Source organism: Colletotrichum siamense, assembly GCF_013390195.1.
Source record: "Colletotrichum siamense strain Cg363 chromosome Unknown KSG_Cg363_contig07, whole genome shotgun sequence".
In the NCBI taxonomy this organism is placed as follows: Eukaryota; Fungi; Ascomycota; class Sordariomycetes; order Glomerellales; family Glomerellaceae; genus Colletotrichum; species Colletotrichum siamense.
In genome coordinates this window covers 4402991-4419704 of record NW_023501020.1, presented here as the reverse complement: position 1 = coordinate 4419704, position 16714 = coordinate 4402991, and the positions used below count along the sequence as shown (strand labels likewise).

Here is a 16714-nt window from a genome sequence, read left to right as displayed (position 1 = left end):
GAGAATGACACTATGCACGCCTAGATAGCGGCACCAAATTAAGGTGCCTCGTGGGTGGCCGGTCTAGCGGCGCCTTGGCCTCTCCGAAAGAGACGCCGACCGTTTCCTCCGGTCTCATCCATCTCTATTGGCCGAGTCAAGGGTTGGAGAAGAAGCAGGCCTGTCAAGGAGATCAACAGCCATCAAAAGAGAGAGAGAGAGAGACAGAGAGAGAGGGCCCAAGAGCACGAGGGCCGCTTGTCAACATGCAACAAGCCCCTGGGGCCGTTCACGGTTCAAGAGGCGGCCGAGTGTAGATCAATTCGGTGGCCCCCCATGCGGCTGCTAAATTACGGACACATGGCTTTGCCGCCTTCCATAAGTCCAGAGCCATATGCTCTTCAGGTCGGCCTTCGCTTACGCAACGCCCTTGTCTGTGCAGGTCCTTGATGTGATACGCTTCACCCAGAGGTATAACGACGGGTGTATCCGACCGACTTCATCTCCTCGTCTGCTCTCCGTGCGTCGGCCAAACGCCTCGTTTCGTCCATCAATCTCCATTCCGAATCATGACTGTAATATCCTATTTGGAAGCGTTCATTTGCGAAGCCCCTTGACGTCAACTCACCGCTTGTTGAAGTTGATGACACGGAGCAATGTCGCAGTTGACGAGTTTCGAGCTGTCTGTGGCCGAGATGCCTGTGGTCTTGGCTGGCGGAGTGGTGAGCCGCCGCCGTGTTTCGTATGTGCCCACGGCAGAACCGGTGAAGTCATCGTTTCTCCAAAGTCTAAGATGGAGGAGCCTCTGGGGAGGACATGCTCCGTGAGACCATCACCGTCATCACGATAGACAGAGCGAGATGGGAACCCGTGTTTGTTCATGTCTCATTATTTCATACGTTCTACGGTTGTCTCGGCCAGTTGCCTGGCCTCCTAAGGGTATCAGGCGGGACGAAACGCGTCGCGCGTCGTGTCCTGCCGTCTGGGTATAATCCTCTCCAACACGTAGAGAAGACTGGCTTTTGATTTTTTTACTTTTTCCCCTTGGGGCCTCGCATCCATCAGTTGTCGCCGGTGCTATGCTACGCAGGAAGCAAGCGGCCGGTTGTCACTCAACGAAGCGTCCCCAAACCAAGTTCCACTCCAGACCACCACTCGCGCTTAGGCGACGGTGGCCTTCTCCTTGGGCAAAGGGGTAAAGCGCAGGTAGGGCTTGACGATGCGGACCTCGGGGAAGATCTCCTTGGCCTGCTCGGTCTTGACGGAAGGGTGGACGATGACGTCGTCACCGGGGACCCAGTTGATGGGGGTGGTGATCTTGTGCTTGTCGCCGGTCTGGAGGGAGTCGACGATGCGCAGGACCTCGGCGGAGTTGCGGCCGGTGGAGGCGGGGTAGGAGAGGATGGTGCGGATGGTCTTCTTGGGGTCGATGATGAAGACGGAGCGAATGGTGAAGGCGATGCCCTTCTCGTCGACGTTGGTGGTGTCCTGGTAGTCGAGCATGTCGTAGGCGTAGGCGACCTTGCGCTCCTTGTCGGCAATGATGGGGAAGGCGACGCGGGAGCCAGTGACCTCATCAATGTCCTTGATCCAGCCCTCGTGGGAGCCGAGGGTGTTGGCGGAGAGGCCGATCAGCTTGACGCCGCGCTTGGAGAACTCGGGCTCGAGCTTGGCGAAGGCGCCGAGCTCGGTGGTGCAGACGGGGGTGTAGTCCTCGGGGTGGGAGAAGAAGACGACCCAGTTGTCGCCGATGAACTCGTGGAAGTCAATGGGGCCGTTGGTGGTCTCGGCCTTGAAGTTGGGGGCAACGGTGCCGAGACGGAGGCTGCGGGCAAGCTATGTTAGCCATGGCTCTGTGATACTGGAGCGACGTGTCGTTCTCTGTCGTGGCGAGGACAGCCCACGACGGAGACGGCGCCGAGGACGGACGGTGGCGGGGTAGCCAGCGCGGGGCAGCGGCAGCAGTAGTTGGATGGGTTGAACTCACGGAGCGGGGCGCTGGTCAGCCATTGTGTCTGATTGTAGCTGGGAGGTTGGATGAAGGGAGTTATACGTGAGAGATGGCAAGTCGGTTGAACAGAAGGAAGAGGGAAAGGAACAGCCAGGAGAAGTGAGAGGGACACGGGCGAATAAATAGGTGCAGAGGCAATGGACAGTCTAAGGCATCTGTCTACGGTGCTACACGTACTTTCCGATACTTTGCCTTAACTACGGAGACTTGGCTGATCTTGGGGCGGTAGGGGTCCAAGTACCTCCTCCTCATCCTCACCCTGTCAGTCCCTCTGTCAGCCTCCTTCTTTTACTCTGACAAGACCTATTGATTCATCATCCGTCAGCCGGGCTCAGCTCCGGTCTGGTCTTAGAGCAAAACCCGTCGGGCTAGACGCCGGTGCTTAGAAATGCATAGAAGGCCAGACATGGTCATTCACAGTTGGTGACTATGACTTGCTCATTAGCATCCGGGTACTTTCATACCTACGCAGTAGAAAAGGTACGGACGACCTGACTTTGGCTTTGTCATGGATGGCATTGGAGACGGAACAGGACCCCGCGTTGGAGTAGTCGACTCGCCGACCTCTTCTTGTCAGTCGTGTTATTGCTCCCCAAAACCTGCCCACGACGCCCCCCCACTCGAACTGATGAGACTGCCATGTCAACGGGTACTGAGCGTTCCATTCATTGGGATTGGCATCGAATGTCGCAGAATCTCCTGGTCAACACGACAGCAAGCAAGCAGCCAGCCAGGCCAGGCCAGCCTTGGCCTCGATAGACAAGGTGAGGGGAGGGTGCGTTGGGTGCCCCGCGTTGGAGGGGCTTTTTTTTCTCAGGTGTCGGTACCCCTCCATGTCCCTCTTGGGGCTAGTCTCGATGGCGTGCTCGATTACATCATCCTTGGCCCAGGGCACATCATGGAGACTGCTCCCTAAAAGAGGCCGTCGCAGCATCACAGCACACCTTGAGGGCGCTAACGGCCCAGCGGCGAGGCCTTATCGGAGCTTTAGCGCGGTCACTAAGCTGCTTTGAGGGGTCTGGAGAGCGCATCGCGAGTTCTGCAGCAGCAGTAGCTCCGAAAATATCTCCAAAATTCGACGTCGACTTACACGTCCATCCATCCCCCCAACGTGGAAGAATATTCATTTCAATTGTGACAGTCGGATGAGGCAACTCACCCACGCCCTGTCCAATACCACCCACCTCAGCCTGGCTCGAGACAATCACATCTGCTACAACCCCCACACGACGAAGCTTCATGCGCATGTACCGTACCGGCGCCTATCCTATCGTTGGCCTCGAAGAATCCAACGAACCCACGCCAGCACGCCACGTCCCATCTCCCGCCCCGGTCTGTCCTCGCACGCCATCGCCGACAACCGACCTCCCGGATCCCCCCAGGTCGCCGACCTCGTCCGTTCCGCACCGACTGCCGGCCGCCCGATCCCCGGCTGGCCTTTTAAGAGTGAGCTGCCGAAATACTTAATCCAAGAGAGTTCGGAAGGCCATGCAGCAATGTCTTGGCATCAGCCCTCTTCCATTCAAACCCAGAGGCAGCCCGGACACATATCCCCAGAGTTGAGAGAGACACTGTTACTCGATGATATGAACCAGCCGAAGTAAAAGTCTCTTTCCGGACATGATGTCTCGGTCCCAAAGCTCGAGGGCAACTGTGTGATCCGAGTCAACGCCCCTGCCACTTTCCCGGCGTCCACCGGACCAGCCTCCGGACCGGCAAGACTCGGAACATCCGTCATCAACCATTGTTTTACAACAGACGCCGTTCTGGTATCCTTAGTGTCCGGGCTCAGTTGATCACCTTTGTGACTGCAACATCAGTCCGTCTAGTCTCTTTAAGTGGAAGAGAGCTGCTTCGCTGCTTTACACGCATCCTCATCTCGGCTAATGCTGCGCCTCTCCGAAGGATCAGGAAGCGCGCCATCAAATATTCAGCTTTACATGACTTTAGGGGATCACGCAGAGGCATTCATGCTCAAGCAATCTGGTGACTCCAAAAACGGCCAGGGTTCGGTATCGCTGGCGCTGCTGCCTTGACCACTTCGTTGTTCGGACATCGCCTCCGTACCAGCCATTTTAAGACCCGAAAGTGCTCACTGTGACTGCTTGTAGATGACTGGACTATACTGACAACTTGCTAATCGTCACCACAACATAGCATAGAACTGACCAGATGAGTTCATTCTTCAAAGCCGATACCAGGACTGTCACCTTACCGGATGGTCGAGTCCTAACTTTCGGCCTATACGGTGCCGGATCCAGAGACCTTCCCCCAACCGCTCCGCCCAGCCCGAATCAGCCTACCATCTTCTACTTTCATGGATTTCCCAGCAGCCACGACGAAGCCTTCATCTTTCACGAAGCAGCCTGTAAGCACGGCGTCCAGCTCATCGCCCTCGACCGCCCAGGCCACGCCGGCTCGACGTTCCAGCCAAACAGACGCATCATCGACTGGCCCGCCGACGTCCTTGCCGTCGCGGATCACTACCACGTCCAAAGGTTTGGCGTTCTAGGTCTTTCGGGCGGCTCTCCCTATGTTTTGTCATCTTGGAACACCATATCCCGTGACCGCTTGGTAACGGCGGGCATCTGCTCTGGACTGTACCCTCCGTCTCTGGGTTTCGCGGGAATGTTGCTTCAAGGCCGCGCGATGCTGACGCTCGCGCCGTGGATCGCACCAGTCGTGGCCTGGGGGATGGATTGGACGTTGTGTAGGGCCGCCCGTGACGAGGAACACCCCGAGAGGCTTGAGCAGACTGTCTTGGAGGATCTGAAATCTCGCCCTGCGGCTGACCTCGCTGTTTTGGATCCGGACTTGGGCGGCGTCCGGTCGGCCATGGTGGCTAGCGTTCGAGAGGCGATGAAGCCTGGCGGAAAAGGGCCGGCGGAAGACGTAAAACTGGCGGGGAGTCATTGGGGGTTTGAGCTGGAGGATTTGCACGTCCAGAAGAGCGAAATGACTTGGTGGCACGGCGCCGAGGATGCCAATGTGCCAGTAGCCATGGCGCAGAAGGCCTCAAAATGCGTCCCAGGCGCCGAGTTACGGATTTCTGATGACGAGGGCCACGTCAGTCTCGCCATCCACAAGGCCGAGGAAATAATATGCGACCTGGCACGCGCATTGCTGATGAAGAGTTAATGGCGTTTGAAAACACGATTGGGATGAGGTGAGGGCTTTTTGCCTCTCATAGACGACGCCATGCCAGAAAGATAGAGAAGCACGTGCAACATAAACATTTCTTTCTATGAAAATGGATAATGGGGCTATATGATTCGAGGTCCTGTCCGGACAATGTCACCACATCCAAATGTCACGGTGTTCGTTTGTGGGTGCGTAATTGAAGTCTATTGTCTAGTTTTCATTGACTGCCGATCGTCTGCATCGGCCTTACTTGCACTGCACTATTTCTTGCTTTAACTAGTCGCTTCCATTAAGTTAACGGCGGTTGTTGTTGGGAGCAGGTTGAGGAGGAGGCGTGGCCGGAGGAGTCGGGGGGTCGGTGTAAGGGGAAGGAGGGCCGTTGTTGCTCATGGCTGCGGTTGTGATGTCGATGAGGTGTAGAAGAAAGAAAAGTGATACACGCTGTATTGAATGGTGGTGTTGGTGTATTTAGACCCAGGGAAATGGATGTGCTTTTCATGCTGAGCGATTGAACTTTGGCGGTCTTTATATTCAATCTTGATCAACAGTGAATCATTTTCAGGAAGTTGGGTTGATGGTGAATTGTGTTTGCTTGGAGCGGTGATGAACTGTTGGAGGGAACGGCATCTTCACTGCAAACCTCTCCTGAACCAACGTGCAACTTCAGACATTGTAATACCGAGACATAGATGTTGAATGCAGGCATCGAGGTCATTCATGCTCGATACGTCCAGTCGAGCAAGCCTCCACCGCCCCTGGTGGCATCGTCTTTTTGCATCTTTCTGGGCAACACAGCCGATTTCAAAAACGCCAACGTGAGTAACTAGCAAAACCAAATAGATAATTCGCTGCAACAGCACAGCAGTGAAATGCAGACTCCATTTTGTGAAGAATTCTTTTGTGAATTTTTATATAACTAGGGATATATAAGAGGTCCCCTTTACTCTAACTACCCCCTATATATCTAACTACCCCTATTAACTACTACTACGTTATAGCGATTATATATATATCCTTAAGTTCTTTTAATAAAGTACTATATTTTAATAATATAAAATACTTAATTTAATTAATATTATATAGTTTATTTATTTTAAAGTTTATTTTAATATACTTAAAATATCTCTATATTTTAGCTTAATAATATATTATTTTATTAAAGTATATTAGTAGAAAGTAGTAATATATTTAATATATTATTAAACTTTATACTAAGAAATTAAGTTATATATATAAAAATCTATATACTTTATTTTAGTTTTTTTAAGTAATTATAAAGAAGTTATTACTACTTTTAAAGTAGTAATAAATAGTATTAATATAGTATAGTAATAATATCTTAATATTAAAGGAGTAATAAGTTATAGTAGCGTAAAGAGGGAGATGCTTACTCCCTAGCGATTTACGCTCTCTTTATATACCCCTATAAGTAGCTATAGAGGTTTCTCTATAACCTAAGCTATCCTAGCCCTCTATTATTTCCCCGTAAGAGTTATACGGCAGTTAATAAGGTGCGCCTCTAGGCAGCAAACTGCGAAGAAGAAACCTTAGAAGGGAAGAAAGAAATGCAGACTCTTGGTCTGTTAAACAGGATAGCTTAATTTGATAATATGTACGCACGTGCTTCGTTGACAGCCGAGCCATGGTAAGCTATGTTCTAAGTGAAGAAGAATAGTAAGAATGGTATCTCGCTTGCGACAGATCAAATCCCAAAACATCTTCTACAACTTCACTCGCCCGCCGTTGAGCTCGTCCCAGTCCCGCTCGGAGAAGGGCACATAGGTGTCGTTCTTCAACCAATACATGCTGCCAGTATTTGTGTTGTCTGGTTTCACTCCCTGTGCCCGAAGGCCGTGCTTCTGCTGCTTGTTGGTACCAGTAGTCTGCATGGCCTCGGGCGGCATGACTCGCAGGAACAGCGGGAGCGCGTACTTTGGTAGTGACAGCTTCACATGCTGCGCGATGCTGCGCAGCGTCTCCTCTGATGGCTGACCCTCCAGGACGACCGCAGCACATCCCGCTCGGCCGTCATGGTGGGGTAGCTCCACGCCGTAGACGTTCGCCTCTTGCACGGCAGGATGCGAGCCGACAGCTTCGCCAACCTCTTGCGTTGACACATTCTCGCTCTTCCATCGGAAGGTGTCTCCAATGCGGTCAGAGAAGTAAAGGCGCCCTTCGCTATCCCATCGCACCACGTCGCCCGTTCTGAACCACGCGTCTCCCTTGGAGAAGACGTTGCGCATGACCTTCGCCTTGGTAGCGTCTGGGTTACCGTGGTACCCTTGGAAACGGCGCTCCAGATCTGTGGGTGAGAGTCTGAACATCAGCTCTCCAGGCTCACCGGCCTTGGCAGGCTTGCACAACCCAGTCTTCTTGTCTCTCACAGGAAACTCGTTGTTCTCATCCATGATGGCGAGGGCAACGTCCATGCCCATGACGAGACTATAGAGAGTACCATTTCTGCCAACAGCACCCTTTGCGAAATCATTGCGACTGAGGTTCCATGTTCCGAATGAACCCTCGGTGGCAGCATAGAACTCAGCGACCGTGTCAATTCCAAATCTGTCCTTGAACCTGTTCCACACATCCGGTCGTAGGCCGTTGCCGAAAGCTGCCCGCACGTGATGCTTTTTGTCGAGGTTCTCGCCTGTGGCCGGATCAATCTGAGGCGGCGCAGCGAGCAGGTACCGGCAAGTTTCGCCAACATATTGGATGATGGTGGCCTTGGATGCACGAACATCTTCCCAAAACAGCTTGGTGGAAAACTTTCTTCCGATGCAGATCGTGCCATTGGCCTCGAGGGTATTGCCGAAACCCAACAGGGCAGCGGAACTGTGGTACAAGGGCATGGACTGTCGCGCATGTCACGTTAGTGCCGAAAGCTTCAAGTGCGACGAGATTGCATACCGTGTAGAAGACGTCATTTGGCCCATTGCTGGTGAATCTTGATGTGAAGACACCGCCAACGATGCACTTCGCCCACGAGACAATGGCCGGCTTGGGCATGCCCGTCGTGCCGGACGTGTAAATGAGAATAGCCAAGTTCTGGTATTGGTCTTCGGATCGATCGGAGTCGGGGGCGCGTCGTGGTTTGGTAGCCGCAATCTCCTGCTGGAGCTCTGCGTCGACCACGACGAAGTTCACCGAAGGCAGCTCACTGCGGACGTCGTCTCCAACATTGTGAAGAACGTGAGGGTCAATGAGCATCAACGATGTCGTGGCAGCCTTGACACAATGCGCGAGCGGCTTGCCCGTCAGGTTGTAGTTGATAAATGCGGGCTTGGCGCCAATTGACCAAAGGCCCAGCCAAAGGAAGATGAAAGTGTCCGAATTTTGGAAGTTGATGGCGACGATGTCCTTGGGCTTCACGCCAAAGCGGTCTCTCAACCAGGCGCCATGCTTCAGAACTTGTTCATAAGTCTCGGCATAGGTATACGATTTGCCCTCGAATATGATAAAAGTGCGGTTCGCTGAGGACTTGCTCTGGGCGGCTCGCTCGAGAATGTAGAATTGGTTCAATCGGTCGGTTCGCTCGCGCCAGAGCGCAGAAAGGGTCGCGGGAAGGGCGCAGCTAAGCAAGTGTCTATCGTACCACAGCGATATCCGGGCGTTGATGTACGAATACGCCGCAGCCGCAGCTGGTAAGGCGAGAGCCAGCGGCACTAATGATTGCGAAAAAAACGTTTGAGTCAGCGCGCGATCGGACCAACAATAGGAAAGCGTTGCTCGGCTGAGGTAATGGAGCTTCGGCGGCGTGAACGAGGGTGGGATTGTATTTTTTTGGGGGCGAAGAGGCCGGTGACCGGAGCAAAATGTCTGTCCGCCATGGGGTTTGGTATGGAGAGGTCGTACTTACCAGGCATTGTGACTATAGGTACAGGGTGTATTGCAACGTCCCAGTCCAGAAGACAGAGTAAAGAAATTTGTTTCTACGGTTGCGACTCTGCGGACAGAGAGAGAAGGGGCGAGGTCGACAGAAGGCCGGAATTCAAATGGATAGCGTGGCAGTGGGCGGCGGGGAGTGGGCAGACGTCACGATATGTGGTGCTGGTACTAGCCGCCGACAGTGGCTGTCGCAAGCTTCCAATTTTGTTCGTTTGGGTGAGTGGCTGAGGAAACCGTTTACCGTTGTAACTGTTGTAGCTAAGAAGCCGTGGAAGGAGTAAAAGGTGACGAGACAAGGTACCTTAAGCCAATGGCGTGCGGACGGGGGTTGGTATTTGTAACGGGATGTAGAGGCTGTCACAAGATTAAAAGGAAGCAAGTGAAGGAGACAGAGTGTCGCAGTCGGCATTGGGTGTGTCGACCCTCGTTTGAAGGATCCATATGGGACAAGCAGCCCGTCGCTTTCTCTCATGCACGACACGACACGACACCAACACCGACCCGACCCAACACACGGCACAACACCACAGGTGCGCTGAGTGAAGCAAATCTTGTACCGGCCGGGCAATCATATGTTACCCGAAGCTGCGGTGGTGACCTCAACCATCGGCTGTTGGGCCGTGTGAGCCCACGTACCCCCATCGAACAAATAAAGCACCAGTGACCGGATGAAAGAACGACTGGGACGGGGCCCTGGACTTGGAGCTGGGATGGGTGGCGGAGAAGCTCCACGCTGGCGATGGTGGACAAGGTCATGGCCGTAGCATACGTCTCGACAGCCGAGGAACACCACTTCACCTCACCTGCTTTGTTTGGCGCTGGTGCTGTTGCTGGTGCTGGACGACTAGAAGCAAGTGAGTAGCTTGCCCGTGGTGCTGCAGCTGTAAGGAAGGCTTCGATTTGAATGCCTCGGTGTAAGCCAGTTGGGAGGGTGGCAGCTACTCCACAAACCCAAGCAGAGAGTGTGTGGTTCGAGTGAAGGAATGCCATGCCATGCAATGCCATGCGCTATGCGATGGGAAGGGGCAGCAACTCTGTCTCTCTCTCCTCTCTTCACCGTCACTCGTCGATAGAGTGAGTACAAGGTGCCCGCCAAGGTCCCTTGTGGCAGCAGTGGCAGCACTAGCAGCGGCAGTTCATAATCGATGCTCGCTCCGCGATGCTATGCAATGCGAGGCGTCGTGCTGCGTTGCGCTGCGCTGCTGGGCTTGGCCTGCCAAACTGGGCTTAAGAGCGGGCGATTGGAGGCGGGAGCCTCGGCATCTGGCGAAGCTCGTGCGCTTTGCGAGTGCGCCAGCTCTGGGCTGGTTTTAGCTGCGTGTTCGATTCGGGATGGGTGGGTAACGAGTCGCAGGAGTTTCCCTTGCGATGGACGTGTTTGCGAGTTGCGATTCGCTGCTCGCCAGCGGGGTTGGACCTTGTTCCTGATCCTTCTTCCCTGCCCCTGTCCCTGTCAAGAAGCCTTGCCCCATGTCTTGGACGTCCAGACGACTGGTTCTGCTGGAAACGAACGTCCCGCTCGCTTTCTCTCTCTCTTTCTCTCTGTGCGGTGAAGGTACGGACCGCAACGCGTCACATAGTCCTGCGCCTTTGGTGTTTCCGATGAACTTTGGAAACCAGACGAGTTGCCGAGGTGTTTGGTTGGCCTTCTTTTCTCGGGTCGTTATGGTCCTTCCATTGTTCACGGTCCACGGTGTGGCTGTTGTCCCACTGTCCAACGCAGCTAGCTAGTCGTAGCTGTGGCACATCAACAGCCTGGCCAACGTCTCGCAACTCCTGGAGGGATGTTGCTTATTTCAGCAACGGCGAGCGGCCCGATGCGACAGGGACCTCGTGTGTGTGTGAAAGTGTGTACTGCGGTATGTATGTGTGGTGTGTGTGGTGTTGCGTCTGCTCATCCCTCGAAATGGCCCGAGGATGGATGAAGGACGAGCAGAAGAAATGTTTAGGCATCCATCCCTAGCCCATCGTTGACGCGAAGTCTTGACTCGAACGATACAATGTGTAGCCGAGGACCATTCATCCATCTGTGTCGTGGGAATGACAAGCGCGGCGACAAGATCGACACCGACGCTGGTGAGCATTGCATCAGACCTGAATTACACGCCCGGAATCTTGAAGATGCAACGCTTTCCCGATTGAGTAACCACCCTTCCGAACTTGCGCGATGCCGACCTTCCAGAAAATGGCAGCGATTACGGCAGATTGGAGGGACGGTTGGGGGCAGCGCTCCTCGGCTGACGGTCAGGTCACTCAAGTCGGGGGGATCGGCGACACAGAAGCGAGGGCCGATTCCGCTTGCTCCTGCATATCAGGGTGGAGAGGGACCGGGTCACGGACTCCGGTGCGCCGACGGAGTTCGCGTAACTGTCCGCAGTGCGTATTTGTAGGACGAGATAAAGATCTGCTCTTTCGTTGCGTGCGTAACGCCCCGTATTCCCTTGCGCGCCAATTTTTCTGGTGGTTTGCAACCTCTCCTGGCTTGTAGAGATCAGATGCAACTGATGAGAAAGAGATAATGTATTGCGGTAAGTAATTTCCGATATGTACGGATACGGATCCTGCACTTCCATGTCGTTCGCATCGTGCCGCTTGTGGCAGGATATGCAGGGACAGCGTGCCCTTCTCGAAGGTTGTTTCGTCGTTGTCGGTTTATCCGCTGCCCAGGATGCCTCGTCTAAGACGACAAACCAAGGCAGCCGAAGTGAACCGACTTGTCAAGTTCCGGGTTTGCCTTGATAGTGCCTAGTGACATTTGATGTGATGCAGTGCCTAGGTGGGAGGCGACGAGTTAACGTTGTGGCTGTGCTGCCGTTGATTGCTCCGTACTGCTCTTGCCTTCCACCTTATCGTTATCCGATAATGCTTTATCTGCATGTGATCAGGACCAACGGCTGCGGGGGGGTAACGTGTCTAGCGCCAACCTAATTATGTAAGGCACCATCAATGGGTGGGTGAGTGGGCAGCTCTCAATTCCATGTACGTACCTCCGTACCTGAATAACCACGTCTCATTGCGTCGCGTTGTGTCGCTGACATCCGCACGCCGGCCAGATCACCACTTCGTCTCTCGTGCAGCTGTTTAGCACCGCGCAGCCTACCCTCATCGTCGCCACGAGCGGCCAATGCTGCCAAAATGCCGGTTCACGACGATGTAGGGAGCGCGGCTCCTGACGCTGCTGAGAAGACCACTTCCGTCCCGCCACCGTATCCCGATTCCCGTAAGGCTCCGCCCCCTGAGAAGCCCTCCGATGTCAGCCGCCGCTCTCTCGTCATTCTCTCCTTTTGGGCAATTGTGTTGTTTCTGGGACTGCCAATATGGTGGATGACTACGACCATTTATCGTGCAAATTTGCCCCTCTCTGGCATGGCCGACTGGGCAGATGGAAAGGTAGGGCACATATGAACGCTCCGAGGCCGCATCACGACGTTGAAACATGGCTGACAATCTTGATGTTAGGCCTGTCGCCCCGTCTTTCCCTTGCAAATCTCTGTGCAAGCAAACAACCTTCAGGAGCAGGAAGCACAGAACCTGCTTCGTCTCACCCAGCATGCCCTCGACGATCTCAACGACTTCTCAGGCCACCATCTTCGCCTGCAACTTGCCCCTCGCGATAGCCATATCTCGGCTTCCGAATACGACTCTCAAGTCGCCCTGACAATACGTCTCAGTCCCGGCGAGTCGACCACGGCGTCTCTGAACCCACACTCTCCAATTCTCGATATTACATACCCCTCGAATTCCATACCATCCCCGACGTCGTCCTCGTCCGCCCTTGCTTCGTACATTGCAAGTGAATTACGATCCACATATGCCGAAGAGCAAGCTATCATTTCGTATCTTCTGCTGGCCGCATCAGGAGCTACCGATGCGAAGCCACAGGGCGTATCACCGGAGGCCGCAGAGTCACTCGCTAAGCGCACAACCCGCTCACTTCGATACTCTCCAACCTATCACCTTAGCTTCTCCCTATTCACGAGCGGATCTGTGCCGAACACATGGGATGTAGAGGCGGCAATCCGGGACTACATGAAGCCCATGCTAGACGTCCTCAGTCCCATTCACAATTTTACTATCGACACCCAGGTTCAATTGTATGCTACGCCGGGCGCGCAGTCCCAAGTTCTCAGCAAGGACGACCTTGCCTCCTTTATCAACGCCGCCGAATGGCCCTTATCACCATCCATCGGCGGTGCCCCGACGGTGAACTTTCTCTTGTTCGTCGGGAACCAGACCATTGGATTGGATTCAGGATCCGAAACATCCCAGTCCTGGCTGATCCCGCAGTGGGGAACAGTCTATCTGTTGTCACTGCCGTCAACGACGTCACATGTATCGGCAGCTATACTCAAGCAGCCGATGCTGACATTTGCTGGCCACTTGTTATCTCTCCTAGGAACGCCCCAGTCGGGTTCCCTTCCGCTGCGACTTTCAACGCTCACCCGCATCCGCTCGGCAGATCTGCTGCTGCGAGCGTCGTCGACACTGGGATCCTTGGCTCGGCTGTCGCTAGCTCTGCCATCCATTTCAATCCCACGGAATGTGGCTGACGGAGTGGCCAAGACAATGCATCATCTGGAGCGTGCCTGTGCCAGCTTGGGTGGCCCTGAAGGTCTTGAGCACGCCAGAATTGCCGAGGCTGAGGCGGAACGAGCCTTTTTTGAGAAAAGTATGGTCGGGCAGCTTTACTTCCCGGACGAGCACAAGATTGCCGTTTATCTGCCACTCCTCGGGCCGGTGGGCGTCCCGTTGGTCATGGGTCTCTTGAACGAGATTAAGGCGTGGAGAAAGAGGAGGCGAGAAAGAGCTGAGGCCGAGGCCAATAAGAAAAAGTTATAATAGGATAAGTCGATACCACCAATGAACTTGTTATGTCAGCTGGAGTTGAATCGCTATGCTATTTGATCATTTCTGCTGCTGCACTCCAAACGACAGCACAGCTGCTGTGTCAATCGCTTTGTCGCTTTATGAGCTTATCAACATGCCGTTGTTGTTCAAAGATTGGCATCTGTTCTTAGCTTTTTGCAGACGAGAAGATGACGTATGGGCAAGCTACCATAAACTTCTGGGTCCTCTGCGACCGCAACCTTGCCCGGGGTCACATCATGTTCCCGTTCAATCTCGAGGTGAGCTCCGATAGCTTGCTCTAGTGGGGCATTTTCGTCGGTCAATGTCGGTGAGCTGAACCGGGCCAAGGTGAGGTTGCATGGAGGGGCGCAGAGTGCCAGGTACGTAATCGCTGTGAAGATCCTGGTGCTCCAGCCCCTGCGCTCCTACGCCACCACGAAGCTTGCTTGCTCGCCTTGCATGCGAGGGGCTGCTGTGCCTGCCCAACGTCCCACGCTTCCCGCCATCCCGTCCCTCCCCGTCGGTGAATATTCGCAGGGCCCTCTCGTGCGTCAATCATTGGGCGCAGGGACCTGATCACAAGAACATTTCATCCCGTCTGGAGGACCTACCCACGTCTTTCGTCTCTCCCTCCACCATTTGACCACAATCCTTACGCTCCTCCGCCCGGCAGTCCCGATTGATCGAATTCTGAGTGCGAACCCTCTGCCAAAACCCAGACTGTTGGAGCCTACTGTGCTACCCCCACCGCGTCGCCGACGATTCAAGCAATGTTTTCAGTATGAAGATCAGAAGATGCTTCCCGAACCAACATTGAGCTTCACGCTCCCCAGCCTCCATGACGACACTGTTCTCGACTGCCGAGTCTATCATTGCCAAGCTTTGAGCCCTTCCGCCTCGAATACGTCACCATGGAGACGGCACGCTGCGATCATGGCCCATCCGTACGCGCCTTTGGGAGGATGCTACGACGACCCGATTGTTGACATCGTCGCGGGCACTTTGCTACGCCACGGGTTTCTTGTTGGAACCTTCAATTTCAGGTCAGAGATGCTGCACTGGTTTTTGGGAGACCTTTGAGGAAAACAAAGTGTTGCTGACAGAATTTCGGAACAGAGGTGCCTCGGGCTCGGCAGGGCGCACTTCATGGACGGCGAAGCCGGAACGCAGCGACTACATGTCGTTTATCGGGTTTATGGTCTACTACATGCACTTCCTCGATCCGTTCGGTCCTCGCATATCACGGTCGCCGTCAACAGCCCGAGCCCCTTCGCCCCCGGATGCGCCGCCAGGGTCGTCTCCGTCGGATCAGCCGGTTCTCCTCCTCGGCGGTTACTCTTACGGCGCAATGATTACGACACAGATACCGCCAATTGCACACATTCTTGCACAGTTCAAGGCACCAGCAGTGGGTTCGGCGGCGGCCGATATACGACTACGAGCCCAGCATCTGGCTGAACAGCAGAATGTCATCTTGGCCAGCGCCAGGGCGGCCCAGTCTACGTCGCCCCGTAAGAAATATCTAGGCATGCGGGTCGGCGGGGATGAGGATACCCAGCGCAAAAGCCACGATTCGAGGAGGTCGTTTTCCATGGATGCGGAGGACAAGATCCGACGAGGTGTGAACGAGCTGCTAGCAAAAACAAAACGGCACCACCATCACCTCCACCACAGGGGCGGCGACGTTGTTCCCGAGGAAAAAGAGGACGCCGCCCCAGTTGCTGCCTCCGAGCAGCAGAATACCCCTCTCGTGTTAGATGAGGTCGGGGGTTTGACGCAGGTGCGACCGGCGTACCTGCTCGTGTCCCCACTGCAAGGAGTGATCACTCACTTGGCGACGATGTCGTTTCTTCCCACGTCTGCAGGACGAGGACTGTTTGCGAAAGCTTCGACAAGATCCCGGGAGCAGGGGGCGCCAACTTATACTTCTGACCACCGGCAGCTGAGCGAAACCAAGCTGGTAGAAAACCAGACGCTGGCATTGTTCGGCGACAAAGACGGTTTCGTGCCCGTAGCCAAGCTTAGAAACTGGGTAGAAAGGTTAGAAAGCGTTGAACGCTCACGATTTCATGGCGAAGAAGTCGCGACGGCGGGCCACTTTTGGACAGAGGGAAAGGTCGCGTCAGTCCTTCGCGACAAGGTCGCCGAGTTCGCTGCTCTCCTCGTACAGCAGGAGAGCGTGGACACATCAACAGGCGTGCCTTGAGGGGGCGCTGTTGGCTCATAATGCACGATACGGTCTGAGTCAAGCAAGATGAGTCTGAGAATCTAATGATGTGCACGCTGCCGAAGACACCGGAGCTGCCACCGAAGACAAGATCGGCGTTAGAGAGCATTGAGGTCGGAAAAGGTTACGGATTAGAGTCGGGAAAGGATAATGATGACGTACAATATTGTAACGTGTTCCAGAGTCTAGTGAACACTCTGTTCGATGACACGGTAGGCGTGCAACACTCGTCAAGCCGAGTCAGGCGCCGCTGGCAACGGGGAGAAGCAAGAGGAAATGGAGACGGGAGCACCATGCTTGGGGATAATTCCGGATCTAGATTTTTCGATGGGGCTTGGTGGCAGGGAAATAACGTGCGTCCGCAGGCAGGATTACACACAGTAGGTTAATCGGGGCCCAGGAAAAAAAGTCACCCAAGGATCAGTAGTCAGAGAATGAATGGCATGAGACACTCCAGTGGGCATTTTATGAGCGTCTGATTCATGAGGCAGGGAAGTCAAGCTTAAGTTGCAGCCATACAGACGGAGTTACGGGTGATTGGTCGCGTTGGAGCTGGTCGAGACGTGAGCCTAGCAGATGGGCTTTGGAGACTTCAAACAACGGCGGGCAAAGGTTGAAAGGGG

At 54.3% G+C, this 16714-nt stretch overlaps 5 protein-coding genes across 5 annotated transcripts; 3 read left to right on the top strand and 2 right to left on the bottom strand.

The window, feature by feature from the left end:
• Positions 1 to 1140: 1140 nt before the first annotated feature.
• CGCS363_v011511 (Peroxiredoxin PRX1) lies at positions 1141 to 1989 on the bottom strand (the record flags this gene model as incomplete). The annotated part of the gene is made up of 2 exons (XM_036643360.1): positions 1141 to 1804; positions 1967 to 1989. 2 exons carry the CDS (start codon positions 1987 to 1989, stop codon positions 1141 to 1143), a joined length of 687 nt encoding a protein of 228 aa, XP_036491380.1.
• Positions 1990 to 4162: 2173 nt separating this feature from the next.
• CGCS363_v011510 (uncharacterized protein) lies at positions 4163 to 5128 on the top strand (the record flags this gene model as incomplete). The annotated part of the gene is made up of 1 exon (XM_036643359.1): positions 4163 to 5128. One exon carries the CDS (start codon positions 4163 to 4165, stop codon positions 5126 to 5128), a length of 966 nt encoding a protein of 321 aa, XP_036491379.1.
• A 1724-nt stretch (positions 5129 to 6852) lies between these two features.
• FAT1 (Fatty acid transporter protein) lies at positions 6853 to 8994 on the bottom strand (the record flags this gene model as incomplete). The annotated part of the gene is made up of 3 exons (XM_036643358.1): positions 6853 to 7983; positions 8039 to 8793; positions 8988 to 8994. The coding sequence occupies 3 exons, from the start codon at positions 8992 to 8994 to the stop codon at positions 6853 to 6855; spliced, it is 1893 nt and encodes a 630-aa protein (XP_036492002.1).
• Positions 8995 to 12151: 3157 nt separating this feature from the next.
• On the top strand, positions 12152 to 13855 carry GPI17 (GPI transamidase component GPI17; the record flags this gene model as incomplete). The annotated part of the gene is made up of 2 exons (XM_036643357.1): positions 12152 to 12406; positions 12476 to 13855. 2 exons carry the CDS (start codon positions 12152 to 12154, stop codon positions 13853 to 13855), a joined length of 1635 nt encoding a protein of 544 aa, XP_036492003.1.
• Positions 13856 to 14797: 942 nt separating this feature from the next.
• CGCS363_v011507 (uncharacterized protein) lies at positions 14798 to 16070 on the top strand (the record flags this gene model as incomplete). The annotated part of the gene is made up of 2 exons (XM_036643356.1): positions 14798 to 14907; positions 14981 to 16070. 2 exons carry the CDS (start codon positions 14798 to 14800, stop codon positions 16068 to 16070), a joined length of 1200 nt encoding a protein of 399 aa, XP_036491561.1.
• Between the last annotated feature and the right edge of the window lie 644 nt (positions 16071 to 16714).